This window comes from Asparagus officinalis, chromosome 3 (genome assembly GCF_001876935.1).
Source record: "Asparagus officinalis chromosome 3, Aspof.V1, whole genome shotgun sequence".
Classification (NCBI taxonomy): Eukaryota; Viridiplantae; Streptophyta; class Magnoliopsida; order Asparagales; family Asparagaceae; genus Asparagus; species Asparagus officinalis.
Genome location: NC_033796.1, coordinates 38,971,059 through 38,983,276, shown reverse-complemented (window position 1 = coordinate 38,983,276; position 12,218 = coordinate 38,971,059). Strand labels below are relative to the sequence as shown.

The following is a 12,218-nucleotide window of genomic DNA, read 5'->3' as shown; positions in this document are numbered from 1 at the left end:
CGGGCGACGGCGAGCGGTGACGGCGAGCAGCAAGCAGGTACGTTCTTCTCATCGATGTTTTTCTGCTCCTTTTTTCTTTTCGTTTTTTTCGTTTTCTTTTTTTCTTTTCTTTTCTCCTCAACGCGCAAGTACGTTTTGCGTTCTCATTCTTGTTCTTTTCTTTTCTTTTCTTTTTTTCTTTTCTTTTTTCTTTTCTTTTAATTTTACGTTCTCTTTCTCTGCTCCTCAGCGATGTTTTTTCGTTTCTTTTCTTTTCTTTTTTTTTTCTTTTTGTTTTCCGTTCTCTTAATTAAGGACAACGAGCAGGTGTTTTCTTTTTTCTTTTATGTTTTAAAATCTAAGTTTTTAGTTGTTGATTGTTAAGTGTAAACTGTTAATTAAGTTCACTCTTCTTAACTTGTTAGTTTTATTGTTAACTAACTTACAAAGAGAGATTTAATGTTAACTAACTTATTCCTCCTAGTTGTTAGTTCTTAATTTAATTTTTTATTATTATCACTCTTGATTGTTAACTGTTTTTTCTTTGGCTTAATATCAATATGTAGAGTCATGATATTATGAACTAATTGCTTGCTTCTTATTAATACATATCAGTCATAATTGTTGAAAATTTTCAAGCTTACTGATGTAGTACTAGTGCTACTATTTGATTTCCTGTGCGAGACTGTGAGTATTGATTCTTGCTATTTGAGCTAGGTGTAGTGCTACTAGTTGAAACTTAATTCGCCATTTGTAACCTGTAAAGAGGAAAATAAAACTTAGCAATATAGTTGTTAGTGATGCAATATACTAGTGCTTGGTTTGCTTCAATGATTAAAACTTTATTTTGTGATTTGGTAGTATATATTTTATTTATCTTGAGTCCTTGACATTTTCTATATGAAATTTCACAAATATATATTTTTTTCATTCATGTTGTATATTTTCAAATTTTTTGTGGTCTGGAGTGCACCTCGCTTCGCTCGGGCGCGTGCATTGCGCCTTGCGCCTTGCGCATGTGCGTGTAAACGGACTTTGCGCCCCGCATTGCGCCTCGCGCATTGGAAACACTGATAGTTACGTATAAGAATCAAACTTTCATGTACTCAGGAAATATACAATATTTATGTGTCCTAATGGCTGATCTTGGACTACTTCAGTATTCCGTACCCCTTTTGTGAAGCTGTCATCCATGTTTCCATATCGTGCACAATCACATACAAAATATAGCGTGGGCTTGCTTAAACAGTGAATGGTGGAGAATTAAAGAGCTGTATTTAGAAGCATTCTGTCACATGACTTGCTGTGTTTTTGGGACACTAAACTATCTTTCTTCTAGCTGTTTATGCTTCTGTTATTTGATTATATTCAAAAAGATTTCAGTAGTAATTCAATCCCGAATAGGAAACAGTTCAAATTGGGAGAACAGTGTGCAAACTGGTCACGCTATACAGGCAATAAACTTCTAGGACCTCTTAGGTTAAATCCATTACAAGAATAGTATGTAGCTTTAGGTTCTTAAATGGGTTCAGGGGATATTACTGATTGGCATGTGGATCCAAATTCTATCATAGTTGTCAGTGACAGGCATACAATTGGAATTTGCTTGGGACAAAATTTATACTAGAATAATATCTTGATCTGGAACTAGGACTGAGTCGTGTTGCATATCTCAGGTTCGTTTACGCTCTATTCCGCACATGTGCCAATTTTACACATTAGTGGTTGGAGAGATTTTTATAATCTCTTATGTTAATCTTCTTACAAGTGCCAGGCGATCAGCAACCTTTATAGATAATTAAGAATTTAACATTGACAACTAAAGTAATCGTCACTTGTCAGTCTAAATCTCTATGTTAAATTCTCAGTAGTATTTATAGATAATCTAAGGATCTAATGTTGGCAATTTAAAGTAATCATCACATTTCATTCTTGTCAGTCTAAATATCCATGTTAAATGTTCCGTTTTCTTAATATATATTGTTAATCGTCGCTAACTGTATTAAATTTTTGCTAGATCGGTTGCCTTCTTTGGTATCCCAAAACCTGATTACAGATCCTGGTATTAAATCTCATACTCAGACTGTTCAAAAATCTGTTCGTGCACCTTACTTATTCTTCCTTCCCAAGCTACTCTATACGAAAACTAAATCTGATTAAACTTTGAAACAGCTTTCCGATTATGGAACACTGTCTACTTGAAATGAACCACAAAATAATTTGATCGGTTACTTTTTATAGATTTAAGTGGTTCATGTCTTCGTGTAAAACTAACCAAATGATCAATATGTCCTTCTTAATACGTTTTTAATAAAACGCACATGTTTTACTTGTATGACTTGTGAATTTTGCATATCTTACTAGTAATTGCCAACAATCATTTCCTCACATTTTTATATGATATGCACTGAGAAATATTGCACGTATCTAAGGTGTTATGTTGTAACTTATTTGCATTTGTCGGTTTATAATTCGTAAGCATATATATGATCAATGAAATGTGATTCTTTTTTGGGTTCTTTGTTATGCAATGGATTCAGATAATTCTGGACCCATATATTCCCTGAAAAGTCCTTATCGAAGCAGTCATAAGCTTTGTCCTGATACCTTAATCGCTTTACTGGATCATCCTTTTGCTAGGCTGTACCTCTATTATCTGGGCTGCTGATCTACGTGGATTTGTTCTGTATAACAATATATCAATAACCATCAATCTTCATTACTGATCTCAACTGATCAACTTGCAGTACGAGCATATGGTGTTGCTGGAGTTGCTCAAGCAAGGTCATGCTGAACCTGACAAGAAGATTGGAGAAGGCATACAAGCATTCCAGGTCCGCTATCATCCAATGTGGAAGAGCCGCTGCTTCTTCCTTGTGAGGGTCGACGGTAGTAGCGATGACTTCAGCTTCAGAAAATGTGTTGATCGCATTCTTCCTTTGCCAGAGAATATGAAAGTCCCCGCATCGGGTGGGAACAATGGCAAGAAATTTGGGGGACATAATAAGGGTGGAGGTCGCGGAGGCAGAGGTGGTCGTGGAGGCAGAGGTAGAGGTGGGTTTAGGAAGTGAGAGCTGTTAGCCTTTATTTTCGGTGATATTTGCGCTATTTACTTCATGAGCTTGTAGTTTTATGTTACTATTTGGGAACATAATATCATAGGGGGTTTTAGATCCTCCTTTGATGATTAATGGCTTAAAGAGATTTTCCATGTCTGAATACTGAGGATTTGCAGAGATTGTGATGCTGAGGGGTCAATTTTGTTTTCTATCTGAACGGGCGCGCCTTTAATGACTCAAACCAAACCCCAATTCCCCCACCCCACCAAAAAAAAGGAAAAAAATGCGTATCACACTTGAGCAAGGAATTCAGGAGAGAGTGTAACGAAATATTCTGTATGATCATCTCTACACATTGCACGTCTCAACCTTAAGATGCCTTCTCTTTCTTCAAATGCGTCCTAGAGGCGCATATTGCTATTTGGGTTCTTTTCTTAATTAGTCTAGTTACTTGAAATTTTGAATGCAGAAATTGTAGAAGAATATTTGATTTTGAGAAACAAGAAGTTCATGTATTAAGGGGCGATTATTATATAACATTTCTTTTATTGGCAGATCGTCATGTTCATCGCGTGCCATTTTTATTGGGGAAAAAAAAATTCATATTTTCTGGAGTCTTGTCCAGATGTGCTACAGTCTAACGCAACAAAAAACATAGGTACAGGAAGATATTTTCCTTGGAAAACGTAGGATCACACACGAAAGAAAGAGACGAGGACCCCAATCTCCTTCTCTCCCCCGATCCTTTGCCTCTCAAATTCAAAAAATCCAGAGTACCGATGACGACCACAACCCCAACGGTCACTCCCCTCTCTCCCGCCAAAACCCCACCACCACCACCAACCCCAAAACCCTCAACCCTCCAGAACCCCACCTCCATCCAACACATCCAGCAACTCCACGCCGTAGCCATCAAATCCAACCTCCAAACCAACCTCCCTTTCCTCACGAAACTCATCACCCACCTCACCTCCACCCCAACCCCCTCCTCCCTCTCCTACGCCCACCAGATGTTCGATACAATCCCCGACCCACCCATTCTCCTCTTTAACACCCTCTCTCGTGGCTACTCTCGTTCTCAAACCCCCTCCATCGCCTTCTCCCTCTTCGCCGAAATGATCAATTCCAACATAACTCCGGACAACTACACCTTCCCCTCTCTCCTCAAAGCTTGCGCCAGTGCAAAAACCCTAGATGTGGGTAAACAAGCCCATGCGTTCGCGATGAAGCTTGGGCTGGCGGATAATGGGTTTGTTAGGCCCACTTTGATTAATATGTATGGGGAGTGTGGGGAGTTGACGGAAGCTAGGGTTTTGTTTGAGAGAGGGGATGTGGAGTGTGTTGTTTCGTATAATGCAATGATTATGGCTTGTGTGTGTGAGGGGGAGTAGGCCGAGTGAGGCGCTTGCGTTGTTTAGGGAGTTGCAAGGGAAGGGGATGAGGCCTACGGACGTGACAATGCTTAGTGTGTTGTCGGCGTGCGCGTTGCTGGGGGCGATTGAGCTTGGGAAGTGGATTCATGATTATGTGAAGAAAAACGGGTTTGGTTCTTATGTTAAGGTGAGTGGTCTTTGAGTTCCTCAAAGATTTTATAATCAAGGGTTGATTGCTGACAGACTTATTGTGGTTTTATTGTTGCAGATAGATCCCTGGGTAGAACTTTTAGACCCTTTCCATGGGGTATATCTAAGAACATAGATAGATTTTAACTCAGGGGGTCTATCTGCGACAATTGAACTCTTTCAGGGGGTCTATCTGCGACCGTTGAACCCTTTCAGGGGTTCTATCCGCAAGAATAGAACTATAAAGATAGTATGTTCAATTTGATGATAGTACAGCCCAGATAATGAATATTTATATAAACTTGTGATTGTAGGTAAATACAGCTTTGATCGATATGTATGCGAAGTGCGGGAGCTTGGAGGACGCTATCGATGTTTTTCACTCGATGGGCACGAAGGATACTCAAGCCTGGTCGGCCATGATTGTTGCCTACGCAATCCATGGCCACGGGAGCATCGCCATCTCCATGTTTGACAAAATGCTACACGATGGAATCAAGCCCGATGGCATAACATTCCTCGGTGTCTTATACGCTTGCAGCCACTCAGGCATGGTCGACAAAGGCCTAGACTACTTCCACAGTATGAAGAAAACACATAACATCGTGCCAGGGATCAAGCACTATGGTTGCATCGTGGACTTGCTAGCTCGTGCGGGACGACTTGATGAAGCCTTTGAGTTCATCGACAGGCTGCCAATCAAGCCAACACCGATCCTCTGGCGAACTCTACTGTCTGCCTGTGGAGCTCGTGGCAATATCGATCTTGGAAAGCTCGTGTTTGATAGAATCACAGAGCTCGATGACTCCCATGGAGGAGACTATGTTATATTATCGAACATGTGTGCGTCTGTTGGGAGATTAGACGACGTGAATAAAATAAGGAAGTTAATGAGCGAGAGAGGGGTGGTCAAGGTGCCAGGAGTGAGCTCGATAGAGCTTAATAACACGGTGCACGAGTTCTTTTCTGGCGATGGGAAGCATCCGAGGTCGAGGGAGGTGCACAAAATGGTGGATGAGGTTGTGGAGCAACTGAAGATTGTTGGGTACGCGCCTGATACTTCAAAGGTGTTCCATGTGGGGATGGATGAAGAGGGGAAGGAGATCAGTTTGAGGTATCACAGTGAGAAGTTGGCTATTGCGTTTGGGCTTATGAGCAGCGCTCCAGGGGCTACGATCAGGATCGTGAAGAATCTGAGAGTGTGTGGAGATTGTCATTCAATGGCGAAAATGGTGTCAATGGTTTATGGGAGGAGGATTGTGCTTAGGGATCTTAATAGGTTTCATCATTTTGAAGGTGGGGTTTGTTCTTGTGGGGATTATTGGTAGTGATTTGTTCTTCATTTTTTTGTTGATGTTAGGACCACATTGTCTAAAATCCTAAAACTGACAAAGACAGGGTTATATTACATTTTGCAATTGTCATGCTTCTACTTTCTCCAATTCTCCACCACCACGTAGAAAATAAATAGGAACTCTACTTTTCAACAACACATTTTAGTTTATTTAAAAATAAATTGACAGTTATGATTAAACTTAACTACATCTATGTGTGCTGTGGCTACATCTTTCAAATAAATAGTTATTTTTCAAATATGAGTCGGAGTGAGTGAATGTTATAAACTTTTTACACTTTCATCCTATTCTATGATATTTTTCTTATGATTTTTCAGCCCTAAAGTCTACAATATTTTCTTGTCGTGTAGAAAAAATTGAAATGCTAGAACAGACAGGCTAGTTGATGTAGACATTAGTCTTTAATGTTCTTTAAACTGACGGGTTCAATTTTCCCTAACTTGACTTGTACTATTAACATAGATTTTTATTCTAGGAGTGTCCAATGAGAATCGATATCTAATAGAAGTATGATACGCGATAGAATTATCCAAGAAGTATATGATATGTGTCAGTATCTAATACATGTCGTGTACGGTGTGAATATCGTTTCATGATAATTATACTAAGGGGCTGTTTGGTTGGTTTCTAAAAAACCAAGAATAGGAAATTGTAACTTGGAAATCTCCAAAAGTTCAATTTCCACCATTTCCATCCCTAAAACTTACCCACAACATCCAATAAAATATTACTTTCATCCAATAACTCATCCCTATCATCCAATAAAATATTATTTTCACCCAACAACTCATCTCATATCATCCAATAAAATAAACCAAACAAAAGAAATGAGTCACATCATCCAACTCATCTCATCTCCATCCCATCTCATCTTTAAAAATCACACACATCATCCAATAATATTGTGACAACTCATCTCATCTCATCTCCATTTCATCTCCACCCATTTCCTCCAAAAAAACAAGGAAATTGATTTCCTTAAGTGTGGGTCACATCATCCAATAATATAATGACAACTCATCTCATCTCATCTCATCTCCTATTTTTAAGAATGAACCAAACACAAGAGAATAACCTATTATAAGAAATATGTTTCCTATTCTTTGATTTCCTTCTTTTTTAACCAACCAAACAACCTCAAAATAACTTTTCTTAAAAAATCACTCACATCATCCAATAATACGGTGACAACTCATCTCATCTCATCTCCTATTATTTGATTTCCTTCTTTTTTTAGCCAACCAAACAACTATAAAACAATTTTTTAAGAAAATAGGTTTCCTATTCCTTGATTTCCTTCTTTTTTTGGCAAGCAAACAGCCCCTAAGGTAACATACATACGCATCATGGGAACATGTTAATGCCCAAAAAATGTAATAGATACTCTACTAGTCCTAGAACAAAAGATATAACAAAAGTGTTTTCGTAAATAACCTACATTTTCACCTAAGTTGTATTTATAAAGGGCTCTCAGTTGTAAACATATGCACTTAAATATTCCAAAATATTTTCTGTTAAAAAACCTCGACATCGTTATAATTTTCCTAAAAAACGAAAATGCCCTCCTTCATTTAATATAGCACAGGGACGGTTTAATTATAGATTCGATAAACTTTGATGATACATAAATGTATTAGAATACTATGTGACGTGCCACATGAGATTATTCTTTGAATATTCTAACAGAAGGCGTCAACGTTCAACATTTTAAATTTTTAGGGGTATTTACATGCATAATTTTGGAACTTTAAAGTATTTTAAGTGCGGGCGTTTATAACTGAGGGTATTTAAATGCAACTCAGGGCGAAACTCTTGGGGGGTAAAGTGCAATATAGCCGGTGCTTCTCTTGGTTATCTAGCCCCTCAAACAAGGAAACAAACCCCTGAACAAGAGTGAACCGCCGTGGAAATCAATTAGACCGCTGCTAACTCCGCCCTGGTCCTCCGAACCCCAAATCTCCCGCTACTTCCTCCTCTCTTCTCTCTCCTCCCCTCAAAATCCCTAACCCTAATTATTCAATCTCTCTCTCTCTCTCTCTCTCTCTCTCTCTGTAATGGTCGCTGCCCCAAGCTAGCTTCTTTCCTCCATCAATCAATGGCCTCCTCTCTCCTCCTCCGCTCTCGAACTCTCTCCAAGCTCCGCCCTTTCCTCCCCCTCCACCCCCAGTTCCACTCAATCCTCCCTCATTCTCACCCCAAATTAGGGCTAGACTTAGAATTAGGATTGAGGTTGGGGTTAGCTTCACCTCCCCAGTTCCAAAAACCTCCTTTTTACTGCACCTCGACGGTCCAACCCCAAACCTTCGACCCTAAATCAATCTACTCCGAGTTCTCGAACGTCGACCTCGATTCCCATCAAATCCTCCCAAAGCGCCAATGGGAATCCCTCTCCGCGATCCTCAGGGCCTTCACAAGCTCTCCGTGGACCTCCGACCGGTCCCTCGCCATTTACATCCCCTCCTCCTTCTTCCCCACCGCCGCCAAAAGCTTCCGCCATTTCTTCCTCCGTCGCTGCTCCCTCGCCCTCTTCGATCACGTCTCCTCGATCGAAAGCCCCAATGAGTTCCTCCTCCCTGTATTCTTCGATTACTGTCTTAACGCTTTCGCCGACGAGCTCAAGCAGTTTAAGAAACTCATGGAGACTGCTGACTTGACCAAGCCCCATACTTGGTTCCCCTTTGCGCGGGCGATGAAGAGGAGGATCATATACCATTGCGGCCCCACGAATAGTGGGAAGACGTACAATGCTCTACAGAGGTTCATGGAGGTGAAGAATGGAGTGTATTGTGGCCCGCTGAGGCTGCTCGCCATGGAGGTCTTCGACAAGGTGAATTCTTTAGGCGTTTATTGTAGTTTACTTACAGGGCAGGAGAAGAAGATTTTCCCTTTCTCGAACCATGTTGCTTGTACTATTGAGATGGTCTCCACGGAGGATCTGTATGATGTGGCGGTTATCGATGAGGTTCAGATGATGACGGATCCTACAAGAGGGTATGCCTGGACTCGGGCTTTGCTTGGATTGAAGGCTGATGAGATACATTTATGTGGGGACCCAAGCGTGTTGAAGATTGTGAAGAGGATTTGTAAGGAGACTGGGGATGAGCTTAGGGTGCATAGTTATGAGAGGTTTAAGCCTTTGGTGGTTGAGGCAAAGAGCCTATTGGGGGATTTGAAGAATGTTAGGTCTGGTGATTGTATTGTTGCGTTCTCAAGGAGGGAGATTTTCGAGGTGAAGTTGGCGATCGAGAGGTTTACGAAGCATAAGTGCTGTGTTATTTATGGAGCATTGCCGCCTGAGACAAGGAGGCAGCAAGCTAGTTTGTTTAATGATCAGGATAATGAGTATGATGTTCTTGTGGCGAGTGATGCAGTTGGTATGGGATTGAATCTTAACATTAGAAGGGTTGTTTTCTATTCTTTGGCAAAGTATAATGGAGATAAGATGATGCCTGTTCCTGCTTCTCAAGTGAAGCAGATTTCTGGGCGAGCAGGGCGAAGGGGGAGTGTGTACCCTGATGGGCTTGTGACCACATTTCTTTTAGATGATTTGAGTTATTTGATTGAATGCTTGCAACAACCATTTGATGGAAGTGAAAAAGGTTGTGTCTCTTTCGCCTTCTTTGAGCACAGTGCGAGTTGTTTGCTGCGCAGTTTCCAACTTCTACTTTCTGTGAGTTACTAGACAAGTTTAGGGATAACTGCAGGCTCGATGGGTACTACTTTTTGTGCCAGCATGAAAACATTAGGAAAGTAGCAAACATGTTAGAGAAGGTACAGGGGCTTTCTCTTGAGGAAAGGTTCAACTTTTGCTTTGCGCCAGTTAACATTAGGGATCCAAAAGCTATGTTCCATTTGCTGAAGTTTGCTTCTCAGTATAGCGAGAAGCGACCAGTCAGCATAGCTATGGGGATGCCAAAGGGTTCGGCAAGAAATGATGCAGAGCTTTTGGATCTTGAGTCGAAGCATCAGGTTTTGTCTATGTACTTGTGGCTGTCATATCACTTCAAGGAGGATACATTTCCTTATGTGGAAAAGGCTGAGACTATGGCAGTAAGCATTGCTGATTTGCTTAACAAGTCTCTTGCTAAAGCTTGTTGGAAGCCTGGATCACGATCACAGGGAAGGGGCCAAAATCACTATGAGGAAGAACCTCACCCGAGTGGTTTAGAAGAAGGGGGTGATGAATCCGAGTCCAAAACAATTCGCAAACTTGACTCCTCTAGGAGGCCTGTTTTTGAAAGACCTAGGTCACTTATCAAATCATTTAAACGGTGAGTTTTTACAATTGTGAAATGTTCCTTGATTATTATACTTCATGCAATTTTTTAATTTAATATACCCCTCTTATCATTTTTGTTTGTCCTCAAGAGTTAGTCATCTTGTCACGGCATCACTTGCTACATTTTAGTCTCACGTTACTTCTTCGACAATTTATATGGTTGTTGTACCTTTTCGTTATACCTTTTTTTTTTGTAATTACAAAACTATAATCTTCTCCCTTCTTCAACTAGATGGCAAGGACATTTTGTTCTTCAAATTTCTTGCTTTCTGGTTGGTGTCACTAGGCAGAGATATATAATCTAACCTTGCATCTGATATAGTATCTATTCGGATTAGCCAACGTAATATGCTTAATTGTAATCCATTGCAAATTTATCTTTGCATCTACCTGGCCAATTATTTGTCAGAAAAAAGGATTTGAAGAAGCTTTTTTCTATTTACTTTAATATTTGTCGTTATATTCCATACTAGTTTTTTTATTTCTTTTTTTCTTTCTTTTAAATCTAGCTGTGGACATCAACAGGGTCAATTCATATACTGGTTACATAAATAGTGGAAACGAGAGACAACAAGGGATACCAAGCGATAATCTTCATTATATTCCATACCCAATGTGTTTGATGCTGTGCAACATAAAGAAGTGCTTTTTGTCCCTTTTTAAAATCTAGATATGGACATCAACAGTGAACAGGATCAATTGATATACTTGTGTTAAATATATAAAAAGAGTGAACAAAGGATATTGAGATGTCATGTTCACAAAATTTTTTCCATAATAATTTTATTGTTGTTTAGTGGTTAATAAAGGAACAGGTGGATACAATACTACAGAAGCATTTAGGGGCTGTTTGGTTAGAATTTTTTCTCTTGAAAGTCTGTCAAAGTGTCACTTTTTGTCAGGCTTTCAGCCCAAATCACCTCTAAAAAGAAGATTTTGGCTGAAAGCCTGTCAAAAAGTGACTTTTTTGGCATTTTTGGCATTTTTGGCAGGCTTTCAAGAGAAACTTTCCCTTAAAAACAGGGAACCAAACAGCCCCTTAAAGTACTGATCTGACTTCATAGGATAATTTTTGGAGCTTATGTTAGAAATTGTAGCTTAATTGACTTTTTGGGAGGTCAGGAGAAGAATGTAAGGAACTGTCTTTCCTTTTTCTATTTGGAATGCAGATTTTGGCAGCAAAGACATCTATTGTACATTTGTAGTTAGTTTGTGGTAGAAGTTTGATCGCTAATGGATCTGGAGTTCCAAGGTTTCACAAACAGATTTTCTTTTAATATATCACTGGTAATAGGAAAGCAACATTGAAATGAGTGGTCTGAGGTAATCAGTAAGGCTGTGTTGGTTTGGGAGAATGTGAATGAAAAGAAAAGGTAAGGAAATAAGAAAAAGAAAGGAAAAGAAAAACCAAATAAAATAAGATTCAATTTTATGGTTGGTTAAGAAGATACTGGTAAAACGAATTTTGAAGGAAAATTAAATTAGTTCAATAAAAATGAGATAGAGAGTATAAGTTAACTTATGATAGCATAATTATCTGTTTAATAAAATTCTTTCTAAAATAATTTTTAAGATCTTAAAATTTTATTTGAGGATAGGATATAAATCCACACATAATTGCTCTTTTGCATGAAAAAATAATGTAGAGATTTTTAGCTCCCAGATTAACCCTTTTTTTCTTTACCTGGGCCTAGAAATACCTATGAGCTAAACATACCTTTGAGCCTCATTCGTTTTTATTATTCTTTCTTGGGTTCCACATGAAGTTGAAAGTAAGCTTTTGGGTCCAAGTTTTCTTCTGCTTAGTGCGGCCCATGTCTAATGATAAGGAGAGATGGAGTGTGTGATTTGATGAAGCCATGATCAATGTCCCAGTTTTTGCTGGAAGAGGTTATCATGGAGAGGCCTAATTTTTTTGTTTTGTTTTTTTTTCCTTTATTTTTCTGGGTGTGGGTGTGGGTGTGGGTGTGTTTGGTTTTGTTTG

General features: G+C 39.4%; 3 protein-coding genes across 3 annotated transcripts in view; all 3 read left to right on the top strand.

Annotated features, from left to right (window-relative positions):
• The window catches only part of LOC109833872 (DNA ligase 1-like), a 5,086-nt gene extending 1,886 nt beyond the window's left edge, over window positions 1-3,200 (top strand). Inside the window, exon 2 of the mRNA XM_020401718.1 lies at window positions 2,727-3,200. Within this exon, the coding sequence (XP_020257307.1) occupies window positions 2,727-3,050 (324 nt within the window). The 3' untranslated portion in view covers window positions 3,051-3,200. The remainder of the gene's footprint in view (window positions 1-2,726) is intronic.
• On the top strand, window positions 3,296-6,028 carry LOC109833871 (pentatricopeptide repeat-containing protein At2g02980, chloroplastic-like). Its single transcript, XM_020401717.1, is given in 3 exon segments — window positions 3,296-4,411; window positions 4,413-4,598; window positions 4,915-6,028. Coding segments are annotated over 3 exon segments (1,794 nt in total). The 5' UTR covers window positions 3,296-3,817; the 3' UTR covers window positions 5,929-6,028.
• LOC109833870 (ATP-dependent RNA helicase SUV3L, mitochondrial) overlaps window positions 7,828-12,218 on the top strand; it is a 5,951-nt gene continuing 1,560 nt past the window's right edge. Inside the window, 2 exon segments of the mRNA XM_020401714.1 lie at window positions 7,828-9,580; window positions 9,583-10,226. Of these exon segments, the coding sequence (XP_020257303.1) occupies window positions 8,051-9,580; window positions 9,583-10,226 (2,174 nt within the window). The 5' untranslated portion in view covers window positions 7,828-8,050.